General features: G+C 42.6%; 1 protein-coding gene across 4 annotated transcripts in view; it reads left to right on the top strand.

Moving 5' to 3' along the window:
• Nucleotides 1-19,376, top strand: part of NRG1 (neuregulin 1) — a 103,107-nt gene extending 83,731 nt beyond the window's left edge. For 2 of the 4 annotated variants that reach the window (XM_058043960.1, XM_058043957.1), the window contains 5 exons: nt 3,710-3,812; nt 7,436-7,562; nt 8,085-8,215; nt 8,694-8,897; nt 12,850-19,376. In XM_058043960.1, coding sequence (XP_057899943.1) covers nt 3,710-3,812; nt 7,436-7,562; nt 8,085-8,215; nt 8,694-8,897; nt 12,850-13,501 — 1,217 coding nt within the window. In that variant the 3' untranslated portion in view covers nt 13,502-19,376. The remainder of the gene's footprint in view (nt 1-3,709; nt 3,813-7,435; nt 7,563-8,084; nt 8,216-8,693; nt 8,898-12,849) is intronic. The other 2 variants (XM_058043959.1, XM_058043958.1) reach the window with 2 other exon arrangements.
• The last annotated feature ends 4,327 nt before the right edge of the window (nt 19,377-23,703 follow it).

Genomic DNA, 23,703 nt, shown 5'->3' with positions numbered 1-23,703 from the left:
TTCATGAATAGACTGTACTTATCTGACTAGCTATTTGTATTCAGAGGTACAAATAATGCATTACTTGAATAGGCTAACTTGAAATTCAGGTCATTTTTACTTTGGAATCTCCCATAATTTTTGGTAAATAAAAATATAAAAAAACAGACTGTGAGGCAGTTTTCATTCATGTTCTTATTAAAAATGCCCCCACAAAATGTCATTAGCTTTAGCTGTGAACTGTGGAAAACCCATTACAAGGCCAAATTTTAAAAATCACTCACAACCCAGCTTCTTGTTGTTATTATTATTATCCTAAGTTAGCAGTAATTCCCACTCATATGTATTAGATTATAGTGGAAGACGTACAGCTACATTAGCATATGAGGAGTTAAATTAAAGTCCTTTAAAAGACTGACATGCAAATTATGCTTTATATTTGAAATTACATTAGCAGAACAACCTCTTGGAATTAAATTCTTTTAAAAATCCCCAGAGATATGTAAGAAGAAAAACTTTAAAACAGAGCAACTTCAAGACTTCACATATCATCAGTTATGTATAAATTAGAGTAATGTGAAATTAACTGCATAATATGAATATTTGAAAGGCTGTTTATGTAATACCTTGACTTAAGTATTATTATGATTTGATTTTCCTAGCATTCTGTAGGGTAAAAAACTTATTGAAATTATTTTTAATACTTAACAGGGTAAAATCTTTCCTAAATTCTCTCTGCACATAAAATTCTTTACAGATTTTCCTGCAAGGCTGCTATAAATTTTTTTCAAGGTAGTTTAATCAGCATGTGTAATTTAGCTGGGTGCCATTAACTGACTCAATAAACGTTAACGCTGGTCAGAGACAGAAGGCAGTTTTGGGGCAAGATGTAGTGTAACCCAAGTGCCCCACAGGAGTTCTTCACAAAACTCTTCTTGCCCTTAAACAGAGTCCAAGGCTTGTCTTTGAGGCAGCATGCCATCTGCAAATCCTTGACCAGGATCCCAGTCACGTCCCAGCTGCCAGCATCCTGTCACCCTCACTGGCCCCGCAAAACACCTGGGCATCCCTCATTTGGCGCTGGCTGTCCCCTGCCAGCCAGGAGCACAGCCCTGTTTACCTGAGACCTTGCTGGTTTGCTGGGCATGACATGCCCAAGTGCTTTCCTAGGCAGACCTTGCTCCTGGAGTTTGAGGGAGGACATGGCAGCACCACCATTCATGCATACCATGCCAAGCTGCTTTTTCCTTTGGGCCTTGTTTCAAAGGGCACAGGAGGGAAGTAAGGCTATGAAAGCAGATCCAGGGATTTAGTTTCTCATGCCCATCAAGACCTATAGTCCCAGCAATATTGCTGGTGCTGGGAGCACTGCTCGGGGCTGCACCCACAGCCCTGCTCCCTCTCATCATCCCCCATCCCCTGCAGTGAGTGAGCACCCAGAAAGTCCCACACATATGAAACCAGCCTCGGCCCACTGACAAACTCACTCAGGCCATCACCAGCCAGTTGCCCAGCTCATTTGCAACTGCCTCAGCCTGCACCAAACCCCCCAGAGTCAGTGCAATTTTTCCTTCAGTACAAAAACTGAGCAGAGTGTCCACTGTTAATCTTCTACTTCCTCTCCCTTGTGCTCAAAAACAAAAAAAAAGAGGTTGATACATCATTATTCATTTTGCTTTCATAAGCTAACAGCTGACAGCATGACAATAAAATAATAATAATAATTCAAAGCATTTCAAATTAGCCCCTAAATTGCTTAGCACAATTCTCCTGTTTCCTGTGACATCCTTGTAATACACCATTTCCATGGCTAACTAATAAGCGCTTTCAGAAGGGGCAAAAAAGGGAAGGGGATCCAGTGCCACTAACTAGCCTAGGTGAGGAGTTATGCTGTATGAGAAATCCCTTCACACTCTGCTTCAACCTTTTTTTTTTGTCCCCAAGCATTTTTTCTCTCTGGTTTTCTCCATTTCCAAGCATGCTGTGCCAGGCCTGTAGTTTACTTCTGTATCCTTTTTTTCCTGTCTTTCCTTTTATTTCACCTTCCTCTTTTTCTTTGTCATAGTTTGGTGCGGTTGGAGTTTCAGCCATTTCTTCCTTCTCTTCTTTGACTTTCTGTTCTTGGAGTGATATTTATTTTTCTTTAATAAATTTTTGCAGCATCCTAGTTTCACCACACTCACTTCTTCTTTCCTCTTCCCCCATCTTTGTTAATAATTAGTGCTATTAATTTTGTCTGACAGTGCTCATGACCTGTTTGCTGGTGTTTGATTTACAGTGGGTTTGGCTTGTAAGACAAACTTGTTCCATGCTGTGGTGCATTGTATCAGAGAAATTAAGATTTATTTTTGCTTTTTGGTTTGTTGCATGGAGTATTTGCCACTTACCCCCAGCAACTTTAAAATAAAACTAGACAAGCCCAGGAAACACAAAGAAGGGAAGTCTACTCCCTGTTCAGTAAGGAGTATTTTCCTCTGAACTGATTTGTCATTTATGACAGCACATCATTTGGACATGTGAGAGATACATGGCACATGTGAGAGATCACTGTGCTCCTCTGTACCAGACAGATGTAAGTCCCTTCCAGCAGGAATAATGCTGACATTTATCCCAAAGGTAGTGCAAAGCTGTGCGGTTCTAATTCATTCATTTATTTTTAATCACCTGCTGGTATTCTGACTGTGGTTAATATGGCAGATCACTATTGTTCTCTCTGCTTAATCAAAACCAAGACTTGAGTAAAGCTAGACATCCATTTTTGTCCTAACAGCAGGAGCACAAATCCTCCTCTGTAAAGTGTCAACACAGAACGCGCCTGAGTTTCAGAACTCCTTACATAACATTTCCCCAGCAGAGCACTCAGCACTGCTCTCTGCCAAGCACGAGCAAGGCTGGAAAGCATCAGTAGCTCCAGCCCAAACATTAGCAGCGCTACCAATACCTTTATAAAAGTGAAATATCTCCGATAATTGAGATTGGTAACAAATTGTCATCACTGAGCAAGCTGCCACCCTAGGTAGAGAGTTCCTTTGTTGGTCACAAACAAGTTGAAACTCTGCATTTCTCTCACACAAGGCACTGCTGGTTGTGGATATTGTGTTTTAGGAGGAGCACTGAGAAAGAGTCTGAAAGAGTCTGAGCTCAAAACCTGTCTTCATTTCCATTGGTGATATAATTACAAGCCAAGCTCATGTCTCAAATGTACAAGAGTATTTTAAAATTTCTCCTGTAAAGACAGCTGAGATATAAATTGACGTGGGACCAGAGGGATATTGCATGTGAAAACAATCCAAAAAAGATAATAAGAAAATAAATTTCTCATAAAACCTGTAAAAATGGCTTTCATTCCAGCTGTCTTTGCAAAACTTTCAAAGCATTTGCAAATTTTTGTTATTACCTTACCACACTTCATTTTTATTTTCAGCAAATGCTGTGTTTGTCAACTAAGAAGTTGTTTCTTAGATAATATTCTTGTTGGCTTAAAAAAAAAAAAAAAAGTGACTTTTGACTGTAATTCTGTAATTGTTCTCATCCCCAGTATTGTGTTAATAGTTTGTGGTGTAGTCCTGTTCTTGCAGTCAATAATGAGTCTGCCTGAAGTGTGGTGGCTGTGTCTTGGTGTGGCTGTGTGAATCTGTGCGGTGGTTTGTAGCATGACAGCTGTTGACTGTGTGCTCCTTGCCTAGCCATCCTCCATGTTGTGACTTTCTCTGTTTTTGTCCCTTTCTAGAAGCTGAGGAACTGTACCAGAAACGGGTGCTGACCATAACTGGCATTTGCATTGCTCTTCTAGTAGTTGGCATCATGTGTGTGGTGGCCTACTGCAAAACCAAGTAAACTTTTCTCTTCTATTTTGTATCTGTGGTTGTTGGTCAGGGCCTTCCCAGTTGACTGTAGCTTCTCTGGGCATAAGGTTGTATCTGGGTTTCTCTAGAGGTGAGCTTAAGAGACAAACATGTGACCAGGGTGCTCTGGTCCAAGCCAGATGAATGTGAGTCTCCATGTCCATCAGCACAGCAAAATTAAGAGAGGTATCTGAAAGATTCTCAGTCTTCAGATGTAATTTGAAATTTTTTGTCTTTTTTTGTTTGCTTTCTTTTCTATCACCCATTTCAGCTGGTTTCCCCTGCTGGAAAGGAACAAACTCCAACCCTGGAATCACGTTGCTTTCCAGCAGTGAATTTTATGTATAAGCCTAATTTGTTTGTACTTGAGACACAATTAATGATGGTAAAAGTTACTATACACCAAAGGCCAAAAAATTGAACAGAAAAGCGCTCTCAGTGCAAAAGTAGGCATTTAAATTTGTTCTGTGAGTCTCTGAATTACAGGGGGTGACTCTCAAACATGCATGAGATGCTCTGGACTATAAATTACACAGAACATCAGCAGAATTTCTGCTGCCAAAACTGGCTGCTTTTATAAATCTCCCCACCAAAACACAGAAAGACCTTATCATAAATATTCCACGTTTGTATAAACATGATTTACTGTTTCAAGGCCTGATTGGCAGTTCGTTTTTGTTTTAAGCCCCACCAGTAATGGATGTGTTAAAAGTGGGGGAGGAGGGAGATGATTTGTTCTGCTCAGCAAGAGTCCAGACACATACACACAGCTGCTCCTACCCATAACCTTGTGCCAGTGGTCAGTGGGGAGCAGCTGAAACAGTAATAAAAAATCAGATCAATTACTGCTTTTTAGAAATCACATCCCCATGTATTTCAACAAACATTTAGTTGAGATCCTGAAGTAAGATTTTCTGTATAAAGAGCCCACAGAATCCATCAGGGGTCTGGATGCTTTTTTTGTCCCAGACATCAGCAATCACTGTGAACCAAAAGTTAACTGTTTTCAAAAGCTGTTGATGAGCGTCCCATGCCAGGACATGGCCCTCCAAATGCAGCAGTGATGCCAGACTGGTATCTGTGAGGTGACTTGCATATGCTCTTTTCCCTAAATAGGGGAAAACTCAGAAACCAGGATAAATCTTGGAATGGTGTTAGAACAACCAATGTAATAATCTTAATAGCTTAGATTTTGTTGGTCTCCCTGCAAGAAATACTGCTACTAAATTGCCAAGGCATTAGCTTCAGATACTGAGTCTTAATTCAGAGGTACTTTATTTGCACATCATTTACATTGAATATATAAGCTTCTTAAGTACACACCCGTTATTCTCTCATCTCAGTTTTGTAGAGTAATTTCTTTTTTCAGTTAGTGTCCTTTTACTACAGGACCACCAGCACAGATAAAAGCATGCAAATTAAAATACACTGGTCACTGAAGGTAGAATAATGCAGATTTCTAGGGACAGATTCCCAGATTACATGTGCCAGGATTTCAGTCCTGTGGATGACTAACTCAGACTCCTTCTAGAACTCGCTTTCTCTACCACGTTCAGGAATTCAGATTGTTCTCAGTCTCCAGAGCCTCATGAAGGGGAGCTTTAAATCAAGTTAAAACCTTGCTTGAGTGCTGCTTCTCAGCCCAGGAGGTGTTTGGGTAGCTCAGATATCTCCTGGCACTGCTCAAATATCTCTATCACCTTAACTGCTTACATGTCCTAAGATGATCCCTGGTTATCCTCAAAGCATAAAGTCCACATGAACCACAGAGTGTATCCTTCTGAGACAGGAGCATTTCCAAGACAGATATATCTGCATATGCCATTCATGTGATGTGATATAAATTAAGCATTTTCCACTATCCAGACACATACACACAGAGAAAATATGTGAAATGCTGTATGTCAAATCATGTTTTCATTGTCTTTAGGCTTCATTACTATCAAGCTTCAACATATTTATTGCACTTCCTTACTCCTCCTTTTCTGTAAAGCTTGAAATAGTCCCCTTTGAGTTCAAAACAGGATTGAAAATAGTTCTCTCTGATGCTGTCCTACCCTGCCATCGCTATCTGCATACAGCTTAGTATTTTAGCTTTTGCTACAGCCAAAGTCATATGCATTCCAGAGTGTGTTGAAGTCTGCATCCTCCCTTCACTGCCCTGGATTCTGTGAGAGTGTGGTGGAAGTTCTCCAGTGTAATGAGAGAAAACTGGGTAATATTCATAAATTAAGTCTGAAATTGAATAGCCCTTTCTCTGGTTATTTATTTTGGTGTTTTAATTAGTGTGTTCTGCAGAGCCAGGTTTTACTATGCTGTAAGTTTTGCTACTGACAGCTTGTAATGATTCTGAAAAGTTCTTCTGAGGAGAGCTGGAAGGATTACAGGAACATTTAGGTTGGAAAAAAAAACTGTGAGATTGTGTCCAGTCTTTGAATGACCGCCACCTTATCAGCTGGACCATGGCACTAAGTGACCAGTCATTTCTTGAACACCCCAGGGTGGGTGACTCCACTACCCCACTGAGCAGTCCGTTCCAATGCTTCATAACCCTTTACATGAAGAAATTCCTCCTGATGTCCAACCTGAACTTCTCCTGGCCCAGGAGACCATTTCCTCTTTTCCTGTTGCTACTGGCCTGGGAGAAGAGGCCACCCTCACCTGGGTACAGCCTCCTCTCAGGCAGTTGTAGAGAGTGAGAAGGTAACCCCTCCTTTTCTTCAGGAAGGAGCCTCCTTTTCTTCAGGCAGAACGTCCCCAGCTCCCTCAGGCGCTCCTTGTAGGACTTGCACATTGTTAGCAAGCAGGGAAACAGCAGCTAAGGACAGGAGACAGTAGAAGCATCAAAGTCAGTCAGAGATCATGCCATTAGTACATGGATAGTTCTACTAAATGCATTAGCACCCATGGCATCCACCTGGTAATCATTAGGCTTCAGAGCAAATCTGATGTTGCTGAAACAAAAAACCTTCCAGAGCTGCCAGGAGGTCTGTAGGCTCAGGCCTATGACATTTACTCTCACTTTGGATTTCTGAGGCTTAGTCTGCACTCTTCTATAACATATTTATGTCTTTGAAGTACACTGTTGAGGTAGGTGATGAATCCCTCCAAAAAATGTGTAACTGCCACATCACAAAGACCGTGTTCCAGTGTCTGCAAGCAAGCCCTGAGGCATAGACATCTCAGCTCTCTGTGGTGAACGGAGAGGTGTAACTTGATGGGCTGTCAGAAGCTCTGCCTTGGCCCTTGTGAGGGTGTCAAAGTGTCTGGGTTAAAATATCTCCCCCCTCCCTTCTGAGTGCGGAAAAGTTCTCCTCCTAAGACAGAGCACTGCTTTGAAATGGCTTCCCTCTTCCTCTCACTTATTCCTGTCCCCCCTTGTCCTGCTGACTCCTGGAAGGGATCCCAAATATCTTTCCCCCTCTGCAAGTCCCCACAGCTCCAGCTGCAATTAGGCCTATGGTTTTCAGAGTTACTTTGAGCTCTAGCAGCAGTGGAGAAAATTCTGGCAAAAAAAGTGATGTTACATTATTATCACCAACATCAATATGCTGAGAGGTGCAGCTGCTCTCCTTTTTTCTATTAAAATTGTTTCTGTGTTTCGCGCACAGGAAGCAGAGGAAAAAGCTGCATGATCGCCTTCGTCAGAGCCTGCGCTCGGAAAGGAACAACGTGATGAACATGGCCAATGGGCCTCACCACCCCAACCCACCACCCGATAACGTCCAGCTCGTCAATGTAGGTTTCACTGTACCTGTGTCAGCCTAGGCTGCCAGTGCCACAGGAAAGCTCACCCCACAGCTTTTAAACATCTACCTGCTGCTGCAGGCTTGTGACTGATTTCTCTCGGCTTTCTCCACGCAGAAAAAAATTGCTATCACAAACTGCTGCCGTCTTCTCCATCAGAGAATAGTATTTTTGGTGTATCTGATGGTAATGGGAGGTTGCTTTTCCACACATCTGTCTACTGGGACTCATTCCCTTGTTAACTACATTTTTATAGCTTGTTTGTGATGGAGACCTTTGCTACTTTCATCATTTGTCTCCTCCTATTTTGAGTCTAGATGGGCTATGTACACAGAGGTGTACATGAATGTCCTCAAGTGTGTCAGTATGGTTTCTGCATGTATTTAAATGACAAAATTTGTGCTTTGGCACATGCAAAAGGTTGAAATCTGGGAAGGAGGGATTGGGAATTATGTCTACAAATGTGCTGTGAATTACAGTTTGTAAACCTGAGGTTTGTCTGGGTTTTTTCAGCAGTACGTTTCAAAAAATGTAATCTCCAGTGAGCATGTCATCGAGCGAGAAACAGAGACCTCGTTTTCTACAAGCCACTACACCTCAACTACACATCATTCTGTGACAGTCACCCAGACATCTAGCCACAGGTACTAGAGGGGACGGCAAATAGCAGCTGTAATGTCTGATCTGTTGCTGTTGTAAAACCAAAAAATGTGTGAAACAACAAAGCAGGGAAGATCTATGCTCCCTTCATAGTGTTTTCATTTTAAGGCTAACAATTATCACCTAACTAATTATCTTCCCAGGAATTGACAAAGACCTTTATTTTCTGAATGTCATTCCAATACTGTCACACTGAATTTTAGTATATGCAAATTGCTAAATCAGTGACAGTTCTGATGACTGGAAAGCCCTCCTTCCCTCTCCTTTGATCCATACATGCAAAATCACCTTGATTCCTGTGGATTCTCTAAATTCTGCAGCTCCAGTTACCCACCCGAAGGGTATATCCTGTGTGGCAACAGAGCCCCTCCTTTCCCTGTCTAAACTTCTGCTCATACACAGTTACCGCCAAAGCCCACTCTCACACTCCCCCTTTCTCTTTCCCTGGTTGATGCTCTCCAGCTGGAGCAATGGCCACACTGAAAGCATCCTCTCTGAAAGCCACTCGGTGCTCGTCAGCTCTTCCATGGAGAACAGCAGGCACGCCAGCCCAGCAGGGCCCCGGGGCCGTCTCAATGGCATTGGCGGGCCACGGGAAGGGAACTGCTTCCTCCGGCACGCCAGGGAGACCCCCGATTCCTACCGAGACTCTCCTCACAGTGAAAGGTAGGACGAACCACCCCATTGCTTTCAGCTCACAAGACGTGGTGTTTTCTCGGGTGGTTTCAAAACTTGGGAGCACAGGAGAAAATGCGGCAGTGCAGCTGTTCATGTAGGGCATGCATCTCCTTATTCATAAAGATGGAGAGCTGAGTAGCAGTTTTAAAGTCTACCAAAAGCATTTCTTCCCTTCTTGCCTCTGCTCAATTTAGTCCTATTAGCTAGCAGTTCACACCTGGAAAAGCTCCATTGGAGTAATTAGTCAGAAACTTCCATTGGAAACTATTAACAGAACTTTGCCTACTTACCAATTTCTTAGAAGATGCAAGTGAGAAGACTGACATATTTTGCAGTGAGAAAGTAATGTTTTGATCCACAGGAGGAGGGCACTAAGGACTCCTAAGCAGTACAGAATTTATGCCCCCACTCACTTTCTGGACTGTTCCAGCTCCTGAACTCCCCTTAACCCTTTATTAAATAAAGGAAGGAACAGAAAGTGCAAGCCAGAAGGGCTCAGGTAATTATTAAATCTGGAATAGTTATAAATAATCCTGGCCAGGAGTTTTCCCACTAAGTTTTTCCAATCAATTCTTTTTCTCTTAAAAGATTGGTTCCTCAGCTGCTGTGGTCTGCCTAGAAGTACATCAGTCACAAAAAAACTTTAACTGAAAAAATCCTGCTCAGGTTTAGGCTAGCATTTTAGTTCAAGATGGCCCCAGAATTGCAACAGAAAGATTGACAAGAAACAAGACATTTAAAAAGAGCTTTTATCCCTGGGATCATAGGCAGAATAAAAGGAAAACAAAAGGTTATGGACCAGTTCTCTGAGGACTTAGAAATCACAAGGGATTTGGCCTTGTGGAGTGTCCATGATGCCAGAAATGCAGCCAGGCAATCCCCAAGGAGACTGAGTTGTGTAGGAGACAAATTGTGGTTTTCATAAAAATAAATGTGCACATACAGCAAACGCCATTTCTGTGGTGCTCCCTCTGCCACACAAACGACTGCTAAGCAGCAGGAAGAGGGACCGCTGAGGAAGGACCAGGAGTGTAGTACCACCAGGGATAATAAGCTACCCTCTCATTAAAAATTTTGTGTTATTTACTATGGAATTTAATTTGAAGATATGTGGCTCACATGACATAAACAGCCATGGCTCCAATCCAGCAGAGCACTTTGACAAGATTATCTTTTAATTGTGCAAGTAGACCCACTGAAATCAGCAAGATTACTCACATGGGTAGAGCTCAACATGTGCTTAAGTGCTTTGCTGGATCAGGACCTGTAACAGTAAATACCATGTTGTCTCCTGCCTGGGAACCGAGCAGGATGCACGGCCACACGCCTGCCAATGGTGAGTAGTACAGCTTAGTATATTTGGGCATCTGCATGTGGAAAGTGAAGACCATTCCTGCTGTCTGCCTGCATTGCATGGGACACCCAAAGCATCATTCTAATACAAACTGTTTAGATTTAACTGGGGGGGTGGAGTTGGGGGAGAGGAGAGGCCATATTCCTTTTTGTTTCTCTAAGAAGAAAGAAGGCATTTCATCAATTATTTTGTCTCTTGAAGGTTGTACTATATAGGTCAATAACAGCAACATTTCTGTGATAATTCCTCAGGCATTGACATCCTTGCCTGTGCCTGAAGCAATCACAAATTTGGAACATGGGAGATGATAGTTCCCTGGGCCTTAATTGCAGGCCTCATCTTTTTTTAGCAAGCAAGAAATACATCACCAATTGTTCCTGAGATGGCTTGTGTATATAGGGGAGAAAGTGAGAGTTATTTGGAACTAAAAATTACTCAGAAACATAAAGGAATGTAGGAGCTGACAAATTACTTCCTGAAGCCATCACATGTTGCTGTACTGAGAATTGGTAGACCAAGGCTCTACTCCCTCAATTTTCAAATTAAATTGAACTGACATTACAAGGGGTGTTTCGCATTACCCATATACTTGCTGGATCCCATGCCCTGCCACCTGTGTACACAAGCAGAGGGCACAAGCAGTTTTGTCTTGGATGTCCTTAGCTGTCTTACAGGAGAGAAGATCAAAAAACACCGTCTCTGCACAAAAGGCTGGACTATATGATGAAGCTGGCAGCATATAACAAGTTAATGTGTGCTGGATGGCCATGGGTACGCTCTGATCCCCTTTCACTGAGCCAGCATAGTTGGCCATGAGGCTGGATAAATCAGTCACCTTTTAACCTTCCTTTCAGGATGGGCTAGAGCTGCACAAGTTCAGCTCCTTAGTCTCAGATTGCAGACAGCAGCTAGTTAGCACTGCTCTGTTAGGGAGTGGGGGAGCAGACCAGAAATGTGTGAATGCACAACACTCCAGTGTGAGTAACTTGACACTGTTGGAAGCCTGCACAGTACATTGAACACATTTAACCAACTCAATGGGTTAACAGAACAGTTTAGCTAAAATCCAGTGTGTCACATATATCCAACAGTGTACCAACTGGGAAAGTAGAAAGGCTTCAGTTTTTCAGACAATGCCTATTAAAAATGTAAAAGGATAGAAAGGCTCACTCATGGAAGCAGAAAAATTACTTAATTCATCCAATACACAGACCTATTCATTGCCCTTTGTATAACCAACTTGATTAATTCCTTTGCACAACTCCAGGTTTGGTTTTTTCCTTGCTCCTCAGTTCATGTAAATCAATGTGCAATCAATGCGCCTCTAGTGAAATCAATTTATGCTGCTGCACATCTGTCCAGAATCCATCCCATTTTCTCCCTTTTCCTGTAACTCCATTTTTGTCAAGTGTAATATGTGCAACTGAGTCATAGATTGGATAAGAAAGATGGATTCAGGTTTATTTTGGTAATTTCAGGCTCAGATAAATAAACCACTAATGGAAAACTAAACTACATCAATCGTAGACATACAGCTTTTCTCAATGGGCCTGTGATGGTGCTCAGAACAATTTTAACTTTAGACACAGACGAAATTCAGGCTGGTGAATTTAGGATAAGAATAAAAGCAAAGCCCAACCATGCAAAGTGTCATGCTGGGCACTGTGCTTTTGATTGAGTGGTTTTAGGCAGATCCTCACCTGGCATGAATCCACATGACCTCATAGCATGGATACTGATTAAAACTAGTTGAGAGCTTCACATTTTTTGTTCTCTTTCTTTGGGACAAACCCTGCAATGGCACCTGAGCTTCATTTTCAGAAATCGCTTGTGACCACTATGCTTCCCACAAGAACAGGGAGAAGTTTTGCAGAGAAGACATGGGCACTAGGCCAGACAATCCTGTCTTCCAGCATTTGTTCCCATATGAGGACAAATGATACTCTGTGCTTCTTTGCAGATAGATCTACTAGCCAGGGTAACTAGCATCCAGGAGTGGAGCAGCACAAATGCATCTCTGACTACCCTTGGTGCTTAAAATTAGCAGAACCTGGCTCTATGTTTTATTCAAACATTACTTTCCTCCCTAGCCTGAGACAGTTTGGTTGCCAGAAGAGGGTGAAGCCCCAAGAGGACTGTCCTTCAGTTCCCTTCCTTTCTTTCCCCCTGTCTGTTTGCATGTACCCCAGATTCTGGTCAAGTCTTTCCAGAAGTGCAGCAGCTGTTTTCCTTTTGAGAAAATACTTGCAAATGTGTTTTGTTTCTGGCAGCCTGTCTGTCTCTGAATCCCATTCTTGGATTCATTCCAAAAAGTTATTCTGGTAAAAAATTTACAGCATCCCCATGGCTGGGCTCTGGGAGTTTTGCTGCGCTCCTCCTGCTTTCATATGTCTTTGCCCAGAGTCCCAGAAATCAGCAGTTTATAGGATTAATAGGAACAGGAAAGGTTCCTTAGTAGCCCTGTGTGAGGATGCTGGGGATCTTAAGGGAATCCTTGCCATTTCTCTCCCAGTCCACGTGAGCTGCTGTTTTTACAGGTCATCACTGCTCCTGCGCTCACAACCTGTCCCCATCTCTTTTCTTCAGGTATGTCTCAGCTATGACCACACCAGCTCGCATGTCACCCGTTGATTTTCACACTCCAACTTCTCCCAAGTCCCGCCCCTCGACGATGTCACCCCCGGCTTCCAGCCTGACCGTCTCCATCCCTTCCGTGGCGGTGAGTCCCTTCATAGAAGAGGAGCGACCTCTGCTCCTGGTGACTCCGCTGCAGCTGCATGAGAAGTATGAGCACCACCTTCAGCAATTCAACTCCTTTCACCACAATGCCACCCATGAGAGCAGCAGCCTGCCACCAAGTCCTCTGCGGATCGTGGAGGACGAGGAGTACGAGACCACGCAGGAGTACGAACCAGCACAGGAGCCTCCAAAGAAACTCACCAACAGCCGGAGGGTCAAAAGAACAAAGCCCAACGGCCACATTTCCAGCAGGGTGGAAGTGGACTCTGACACGAGCTCTGAGAGCAGCAGCTCTGAGAGCGAAACGGAAGATGAAAGAATAGGTGAGGATACACCATTCCTGAGCATACCGAACCCCGGGGCAGCCGGTCTGGAGCCAGCCACTGCCTTCCGGCTGGCTGAAACCAGGACTAACCCGGCAAATCGCTTCTCCACACCTGAAGAGTTACAAGCAAGGTTGTCCAGTGTGATAGCTAACCAAGACCCTATTGCTGTATAAAACGTAAAACACATAGATTCACATGTAAAACTTTATTTTATATAATGAAGTATTCCACCTTTAAATTAAACAATTTATTTTATTTTAGCAATTCCGCTGATAGAAAACAGGAGGGGAAGAAAACTTTTATAAATTAAATATACGTATGTACAAATGTGTTATGTGCCATATGTAGCAATTTTTTACAGTATTTCAAAAATGGGGAAAGATATCAATGGTGCCTTTATGTTATGTTAAGTTGAGAGCAAGTTTTGTACAGTTACAATGATGGCTGTCCCATAGTATTTTGCAAAACCTTTTAGCCCTCAGTTGTCCTAGCTTTTTTGTGCACGGCATTATAATGACTGGATGTATGATTTGCAAGAATTGCAGAAGTCCCTCTGGTCGCTTGCTGTAGAGTCTCGAAATCAGAAAGCCCTGTAATGGCACTGTCACCCTACTCCACCAGAAAAACACACATATACACACACACTGAGTCAGAAAGGAAAAAAAAAGATTTAAAAAAATATTTAAAAAAAGGAAAAAAAAAATGTTTCTTATATGAGAACTTTTATTTGCTTTCCGTATATGAGATGAGTTTTGTCTGCTCTCTGCCAGCCAAAAGGTTTGCTTCTTTGAGCACTGGGATAATAGTAGGTCCAACAGCATGCTACTATTAATTACAGCAGGATAACAAAAAACATACAAACAAAAAAAAGCCAACCTGCATTAAGTAATGTTACTTATAGAAAGAAAGTAATACTGTGATTTTAAACCAAATATATTATTAATCAGAGGTTAGCTTGTAATCACTAGGAGCTGCCATTTCATTATTTTCCAGATATTAATTGTTCTAGTTATCCCTTAGGAAATGGGTTTAAGTTAGCTGAGGCTTTGAACCCAATACTCTATTCAAACAAAAAAGAAAAAAAAAAGAAGAAAAAAGAAAAAAAAAAAAAAAAAAGAGAAAACATTTATATTAGTTTATGTTAATGGGGCAAATATAATAGGTATCTGTAATCAAGCAAGGAAGAGATCTAGCTGGAAAACAAATGCCACTAATAAAAGTGCAATCAGTTTTCACCTCTATTTCTTAATGTTGATTTCTAATACATTACTTATTCTTTTGTTTCCACTCAATTTTCTTCCCCTTTTTTCCTTCCTCAGAAAGAACCCTGACAACCTTCTAGCAATACCTTGTTAGAGTTGCTGTTGGAGTAAGGCTTACTCTTGGACAAAGAAAGGCCTTTCAGGGAAGAAGAACATGATTTGCTGAATGGTTAAAAAGTATAGGCATGTAGGAAGGACAAAGCAGATGTGTGGAGTTTATTTCCACTCACCTTTACTGACTCCATTAGTTGGGTTGAGAGAGGCAAGGCTGATGCAGGGCCCATTTATGAAGGCAAGCACACCATATGAGTTACAGCCCTAGTAACCCATGTGTGACTATTTAATATCAGTGTTTATATAGCCAGTGACAGTCTTGAAGTCATTGACTAGTAATGAACAAGGATGCTGTCAGTGCTGGATTAGATGCATCCATCCAGACAGAAGCAAATGGACTCTTTTGCACTGAATTCCTATCAATTTAGTCAGGGTCACTCTGCCTCTTCTATACTTTTGATTTTTTGTTGTGTGTTCAGTTGGCACAGCATTGACTCAGGATTGATGTGGAAAACAAATGTTTTTCCTAGACTCTGGGGATTCTGAAAATGAGAACATGTGTTTTACAGGTATTACTGAGCTCTAAATAAGAGCCCTGTCAAGACAAAAATAATTTCAGCCAAACTACACTCATCCTTTGGGCCACATTCTGGTCCTAGTTAAATGAAGAGAAATACATCAAGGAAAATTTGTGAGATGCAAACCTGCAAAAAAGTCCCTACTCAGTAAATTGTTCAAGCATATGCTTATGCTAATCCCAGCAAAAGTTACCTTCAGCATGTGCTAGACTCTCATTGACACATCCAGCACATGCAAAAAGTCAAGCATGTGCCTAAGAGTTTTGCTGAACAAGGTGTCCTTTTGATTTGAGGCTTAAAGCAAAGTATAGCAAAAGAAGATCTTTGCCGGGATGACAAAAATCAGTGAGTTCTTCACTGTATAAATAACCATATCACATTAGTAAGAACACAAGTGAGTCTACCTGAACACCAGATTCAGCAGAAAAAGAGCAAAAAAAACACCTTAGTATAGGAAACAAAGTTGTCCACTAGAATGTCAGTGGTAGAACCAAAAGGCTAGGAAACTAGCACAGCTTTGGGCTATGTGGTGGCTGAAATGGCACTGCTTATTTGAGAAATCTGTGGAAGATGGCAAATACATACTGTCTGGACTTAAGTCCTCTTTGCCATTTTTCCCTGTGTGTATTTGAACACACTTTGCCTTTGCAGACTGAAACAAAAGCTCTCTACAAATTCTATACGCCATATTCTCATTTTCATCCCTTTAGTCATGCCTATTTATCTGCAATCCCATACAGCAGAATATCCATCTCTCCAGTAACTCTGCAACTCAGTAGTACAGAGGGTCAGGTGGGCTTTCCTAATGAAGGCCACGAGTTTCCAAAAGATTTGCACTGTTGAGTTTCCTTGGGCACTTCAATATCTTCCCTTCAGAAAGGCCTCTGACACTGCAAAGACCTTGCAGGACAGATGAGACAGAAAAAGGATGGCAGAGAAACAAGAGATTTGCCCCAAAATCACCCATCTTAGTGGCAGAATAGAGATTATAAGACAGGTCTTTTGTAAACTCCTCCAGCATATATCAACCACAAGGCCAGCTCTCGTTTAAGTATCTATAATAGCCCAGACAGATTAATGAGGATGGAAAGGGAAAAAGCCTTGATGTTGAGTAGATTATTTGACTACTAACACTGTTATTGTGGAGGGACAGTACAAAATGAAGGAGCAATTCCATACTTGGGAGCTGTACATGTGAGATTTGTTTGGAATAGGTCTAGGGGAAAATGTCACACCTCTTGTGTTGCAGTGCCTCAAAGTCAAATTGTTGTGCAGTTCCTGATATTCCTACCCCTCAGAGTATATAACAGTGTGTTATAGAGCAAGCATGAAATTAGGCTGGAGACTTCACATGGACCTAAGAACAAGAAAATACAATTGGGGATATGGCTGCCTAAGCCCTTAGATCTTTGTGAAGAACCCAGCCTTACGGCACAATTCATGCAGCAGTGAATTCGGGAATTGCCCTGGCCTGGCACGCACAGAAGCGGGAAGAGTTCACCGACCCTCACCTCTCAGCTTGTGTTTATCACACTGTGAGCGTGTTTCACACCAGTCAGGTCCACGCCCAGAAGTTAGTGAGGCTACCTGGCCACAGGTGCTGCTGGCAGGCTGCAGCCAGTTTCTGCTGGCCAAGGGGCTGGAGGCTGCAGCAGCATGGAGCAGAGCCAGCAAGTGCCTACAGAAAAGGCCAGCTCCCCTGCTGGGGATATTTGCTTCGTTTCTCAGACCTTTGAGCCAGGCAGTCCCAACACCCTTGAGCCATCACTGTGTGATGCTTGCCAGTTCTTTGGCTGAAAGTCATGGCAAGAAGAAACATACTTTAAAGAGGGGGGAAATATTCCAGTGGTGGCAGAGTTGTTAAGATTGTCCTGGTTTATTTCCATGTCATTTAGTTTGAGCCATGAGTTTTTCCTGTGTATGTGTTTATATGCAGGAATTGTTCCAACATGAAAGGTTTCTTTCAAGAGTGTATAGCTAGATAATGTTGTGCACAACCTGGTACAGCCTGCCTATTTAAGGGGTGTAAATCATTACAGCTCCATACAGGTTCTTATGCAACAGAGAAAAGCCTGCTCCCTCCTTTTGGCCCAGTTATTCCCTTCCTCACTTGAGCCACCCCAACACACCCAGGTTTAAGAGGTCAATCACTGCCTTTATCAGGGAAACAGGAAAGCTCCTTCTTTCCAGTACTCCAAAACAACAATGCTGCATCTCCCTGCTTCTCTCACACACACTGCAAGCAGTTTCCTGAGCATCCAGGATACCAAACTGGTGTCTCCTCAAAGGACACACCTCTCAGCCTGTTGAGCACTTCTTGGCCCTGCAGTGTGGCTACTTACCATTACCTGGGTCTTACTTCTAGTAAGAAACATAAAAGCACCTATGAAATGCTGCAGAGAAGGGCAGACAAAGAACATGGCCAATTATCATCATTTGTAATTCTCTATTCTATTGTAAATATGTCTTGTACATATGTGGATGTTTTCATTATTTACTGTCTTTATGGATATTGTGTTAAATGAGACGCTCTTAGTTTATTGTGTAACACTGTAAATAACATAACATCCTTTATTATTTATGCATAGGCATCTAACACTCAGAGAAAGTTATCCTCATATTATTTTAAGATATATGTCAAAAAGATGTTGCATTTTTCCTTTTGCTTTGAAAAAAATTGTAATATATCCTCTTTTTCCCCTCTTTTCCTTTAAAAAAAAATGAATGCTAATTTATTGTTCAGGAGAGAAAGGGGATGTAACTGAAAGGCAAACTGTTCAAAGAACATGCTGTGGAAGCCACAAGCTACTGATAAACTAAAGAATTTATTACCCCAAATACAGCAATAAGTAATTGTTGATTTATTAAGGTTTTGTTATTCATTTTCAGTAAAAGAGGTGCTGGATTAAATTGCTTATGTGTGGTCCTGGCCCAGCTGCTCAGCAGACTGTGCCAGGTCACTAGCTACCATCTTTCTGTATCCAAACACTGTTGTAAAGGTCTTGTTCTATTGTTGTGGGCCACTGTTCCTTGAGATTTCTGACTCATCCCTGTGGGGGTCTCTGGCAGACACTCTTGCTCCTACAAACATTTTTAGTTTCTTAAGTTAGAATTATTAGCTCTACCCTGACCATTACTACTTAAGATGGATGGGGTTTGGGGAGAGGGAGGAGTTGGGGGAGCGGAAATGACACAGTCTTGGGACTGTGGGAGGCTGCTCTACAAAAATGTCACCTCACTGTTCAGCAACAGTCAATAAAGCAAAGCAGATACTGGGAACTCTTAGATGACACCACCATGCCACTGTATAAAATCATTATTTGTGCCAGTTGTAAATATAATGAGTGGTCCTGGTCTTCTTGTTTCAGGATAGAAATAGTATTACAGGGAAGGATTTGGAGGGCAACCCAGGTGAAAAAATACCTGGAGCTGGTGAGGTCTGGGGAGCACTGGGTAGGCTGAATATCATTATTCAGAAAGAAAGGACCACAGAGAGAAGATATTAAAGGTCTGTTGAAACATACTTATCTTGTAGAAGGTAAGAAAGGACTGGATGTTTAATACCTGTTCCAGTAAAAGAAATGGAGTTATCAATCAAAACTCGTGGGTACCATATTCCCAGAAAGCTCTTCATGTAAGGGGAAGAAAATTGGAGAATTACTTGGTGCAAGGGACTGTGGATTGTAAAAGTTTCCATGGGTTCATGGTGGGGGCCAGATCTTAGGCATTAATCCAATGAGGACTACTAAATCCATGAAAAACATATCAGATGTGGGAAATAACTGAACTGAAAACATGTGGAGATTGTATAAATTGGAAATACTGTGTATACTAGTGCTGCTCTTACCCTTCTCCAACTCTGCCACACTTGGAAAGAAGGAAGCCAGATATCTGATCTGTCTGTGCTTACGTGATATAAGCATGTAAAGCCATTTGCTCTTAACGAGCATTAAACAAGAGAAGGAAATCTAGGCATGAGCAGAGGAGAGAGGAATGCAGTAAAAACGTCTTGGATGTGTTTCACATCCATTTGTTCCCAGGGCTAGCGCTCCCAGGCCTACCTGTGGGTGCAGAATGAGATGCCAAACTGAGAATGGATGGAGAAATGGGGAGAAATGGGAGCATGGAGGGACAGAGGGATGGAGGGACGGAGAAACAGAGACAGGGAGGGAGGGATGGAGGGACGGAGGGACAGAGGGAGGGACAGAGAAACAGAGACAGGGAGGTAGGAAATGACTGGCAAGGGTTTTCTGTCACTCTCCCTCTTCCCTGGTTCTCAACACAGAGAGTAAAGACCTCGTGGTCCAGTCTGATCTCAGTTTCCCTCAGACAACTTTGCTATCTTTTTCATGTGGAGGGATCCTGTGGCTGGAAGGCTGGATCTTTGGCTATTTGCTTCACCTGAATGTCTTTGCTGTATATGGCCTTGTCACCTCACAGTCAGCCCCAAGCTAGCACATTATGGCACAGTGCTACAATGGAGGAAAGGATGGTCCTTCCATTGCAGGATGTTGAAATGGACTGCTTTGAGAGGACAGACCTGTCCTCAGGCATTCCCACTGTCCTTTCACACATGGAAGTGGAGGTAGACAATTTCCAAAGCAATTAAGTACCATAAGAACCACTCAGAGTCAAGAGGGCCAAGGACCTCATGGCACATTTGATACACAACAATAGGGCTTTAGGGAACACATCCTTGTGTGTCCCAAGTGTCTGTCCTTGCAAAAGTTGTTTGTCAGTCCATGCTGTCTTTATCCTATTGGCTTTCTCTGCCAAGCTTCTGCCTCTGCACTTCTCCACAAGGTCTGGAAGCAGATGGCGTCAGGGAGCGCTACAGGAAAATCAAGCAAACCCTTCTCATTTCTGCAGCCCACAGCTGGGTATGCTCTTAGCATGCCAACTCCACCCACTTATGAGCACATGATTTGGAGAATGCATTCCCAAAGTTAATTCTCTCTGTCTCAGTTACAACTGATGGGAAGAAAACTATCTCAAATGCCTTGAGAGGTTGCAATTTGTCAGTGATGATTAACCTGTGCAGCAGAAGCAAAGCAACATGGACTGTGCCTAGGTTATGAGCCTGATAACTCTTCTTTACTGACAACAGATCCTTGACAATGGCACTTTCAGGGCTAAATCTCATTCTACCTTCCAAAAAAATAAAAATGGAGCCTTAGGGATTTCTGATGTTACGACCTTTTGCTGGAGTTATTTCAGAGTAGCTCTCATTAGAAAAATTCTGCTGATTGCAAAAATTATTTCACATGTCTCCAGACTAAAGCTGCCAGTAGAAATGTCTTAAATCACTGATGTCCTCCTGATGTCCCCATTTCCACACATAAAGACAAGGACTAAAGGGCAGTTAAACATCTTCCAGCAAAGAAGAGGTGGAACAAGATCAGACCAATGCACATCTGGAAAAGTTGCCATGTCATTGGGGTTGGCACAATATGGTGACTCCAGAAGGTATTTAGAGTGCTGCACTTTCTAAGCATCGCAGGGACTGTCAAGACCTGAGACAAAGCCTTCAGCATGAATGGAGTAATTTCCTTGAAAGCTGGACCTTACTCTCTAAGGTTTTAACTCCAGAAGGTAGCCAAGCACCAACTTTAGTTGGAAACCGGACTTCTAATGTAAATGGCAGCTGCTAAGTTTCCACTTAGGTTTCCCCGCCTTGGGGATAGCAGGAGTTCCCTGCACTGGATGTAATGCCTTAGGAACTAGAGAGGAACCCTGGCAGCAGTGCATAGCAAACACCTGAAATAAGGCCAGCTCATTTGATGACAGCAGCAGAGGAGGTTTCAAGGGAGTCTTTGCAAGGTTGTATGCACATCAGTTGGTAGGGAATACAGCGATTGTTAACAACTGATTAAGTCATTACTCTGGTAATGGCCAATTTGGAGCCATTCTTCAGAAGCCAGATATTGTGTGGGAGGTATTTTAACTTACCCTGCACATTACTGCATCAGTTTGGGTTATGCATTCTCTATGTGTACACACACACATACAGTCTCTCAATTTTCTGTAATGATTTCCTGATGTTCAGTGCATGCTCGGTGACAGGAAAGGAAAAAATGTCACAACAAGGCCATTCAGCAGCTGCAAAACTGCCTGCATCCAAGAGAAAACACTTTTTCACCTCAGAGAGGAAAAAATTGAGGGTGGTATTTGTCCTGCACAGCTGTGAAAATACAGAAAGGGAATGCCTCTTTCTTCCCCAGTTGGACAGGCTGGGTCACTGATTGCAGAGGAGCTTTCACGGGACCACAGCTGAGAAGGGACTGGCAAGGTGGAAGATTGAGGGGACTCCAGCTAGGGTAAGGGGTGGCCATGTGCCTCTCATTTCATTGAAATAACCCTAGACCCATGGATTCAATCCCAAACAAAAAAAAAAGAGTCACTAAAGATTCCCAAATATTGTGTCTTGGGCCTTCTATATGTGGCAAAGAGAGACAATTTCCAAAGGGCAATTATTGTCCCATATTCTGGTTCTCAGGATGTTCCCATTTTGTGCCCCCTTCCTCACCCTCAAGGGCCCAAAGCTGAGGGTGAGGTGAGTCAGATCCTCCACAGAAATGGACAGTAATGTATATGAGAAGACCTGTGCTCCATGTGTATGGGAAGACCTGTGGCTAGAGCAGCATTCCTAGAAAAAGCAAAGAGAACTACTAGTGCTGTGAAAGCAGTAATCCAAAAATAAAGGCCAATTAGGAAATAAAGATGACTTAGATGAATGCGGCTGTATAAATCCAGGAACAAGAAATTCAGCATACTGTTTTAAAATCATCCCCTAATCAATGCTCCAGAAAACAAAATAATCCTAGTGATACATGAACCATTTTAATAATTAAAAATGCCCTGTAATTCAGTCAACTTAGTTAGCTATCTGCACACACCATCTTATCATATACACCTAAAACGTGCAGTATTTATCTGATGGCTAATGATTATGAAATAAAGCTGAAAATAATAAAACTCCAAATAAGAACTGGCAGACTACAGCTATCTTGTGTCTGTTTTTATAATCAACCTCTCAGTTGTCATGGTACTAAATCACAAATTCTGGGTCATATCAATGGAATAGCAGAAAGGAACTCTTATGTAGTAACCCTATTAGGTTCATTTCCAAGTGCCAGCTTCCTTCAAATAGAACTTGCATGGCCAGTTACAAACTCTTATTACTGATGTAACAGAATGGAAGTTTACGTAACATAAAGTCCAGGTAAGAGGATCATTATCACAGTGATCCTACACACAGCTCTTTATTTTGCTGTCCAATACAGTCCAGAGCTTATCTAATTATTTCTGTGCCTCTCAAAATTAGTTAAAATTGCCATTTTAGGGCTTAAGATGGAAACCATGGTATTTTTAGCAAACTTCACTTTCTGTCTTACAACTGCATTTGACTGACAAGAGCTGTACTGGCTCAGCAGCAGAGCAGCTCTCAGCTTGGTCCCGAGGTGATTGCAGTAGGCCTTCAGCGGCAGGGGAACTGCATGCTTTCCACTCCTTCTTTGTTATTACACCAGGATCACATCATCAATGTCAGCACGAACTTCCTGGCTGCTCTTAGAAAAGATTTTTGGTTCAGGATCTAAAAGAGCTGATTTTGTCTGTTTCCCACCTCATTTTCATACGTATGCACCAAATAGTTTAGATTTTAAAAAATTAAAAGAGATGGGGAGGGGTGGGGGCAATAACAAAGCCGACGCTCTGAGATTCTGTGTCATAGAAGAGAAGTAAAAGACAAACAGCTTTGCCAAATTGTCCATATTTGGCTTCCTCGCATACACTGAGCAAGATACTCTTCATCTCAAACTGCAGTGGTGGGAAATGGACCATACTGCCTCTGGAAACTGATGATGCTGAATTTCAGAGCAGAGGCTCGGCCCCCCCTTGCAGTCTGTCACCCAGAGGCCTGGGTGCCCGGGAGTTCCAGAAGTATTTCAGAGCATTGCTCTAAACAGACGCTGAGTGCGTTGAAGTGCGTCAAGCCCTTGGCACGTGTGGAGGTTCCAAAGGTCAGCCATCCTTGGCTGCAGCTCGCTTTCAGGGGTGTTAAGTGCTCCCACTCTGGCAGGGAAGACCCTCGGCTTGAAGTCACCTAGCCAGAGCTTTCACCCTGAAGGAGGCTGAGACACTCAGGATAGCAGCAGTGCTCCTTCCAGCCCAAGGGAGGAAACAAATGCACAGCTTGACTTTCTGTGAGTTGGCCTGAAACCAGACACTGTGTCAATACTCTGCTATGACAGCTATGGTAGCAAGAATTACTTCAGAACACAGGCATCCGGTGACTTAGAAGCTGAACAATCTCTTGCACCAAAGAGCAAATGTTTTCCCTGATTTCTTGGAGGGGTGGTGGGTGGGAGCTGAGATGATTAAATGCAATGGAAACCTGCAGCCTGCAGGCTGGGTTAGCATCCTTCAAAGCCTGGGGGCACAAAAAGCACTCAGCAGCAGATGGTCTCACCCACTACCAAC

Source organism: Melospiza georgiana, chromosome Z, assembly GCF_028018845.1.
Source record: "Melospiza georgiana isolate bMelGeo1 chromosome Z, bMelGeo1.pri, whole genome shotgun sequence".
NCBI classification, from domain to species: Eukaryota; Metazoa; Chordata; class Aves; order Passeriformes; family Passerellidae; genus Melospiza; species Melospiza georgiana.
This window is presented reverse-complemented; position numbering and strand designations above follow the sequence as displayed.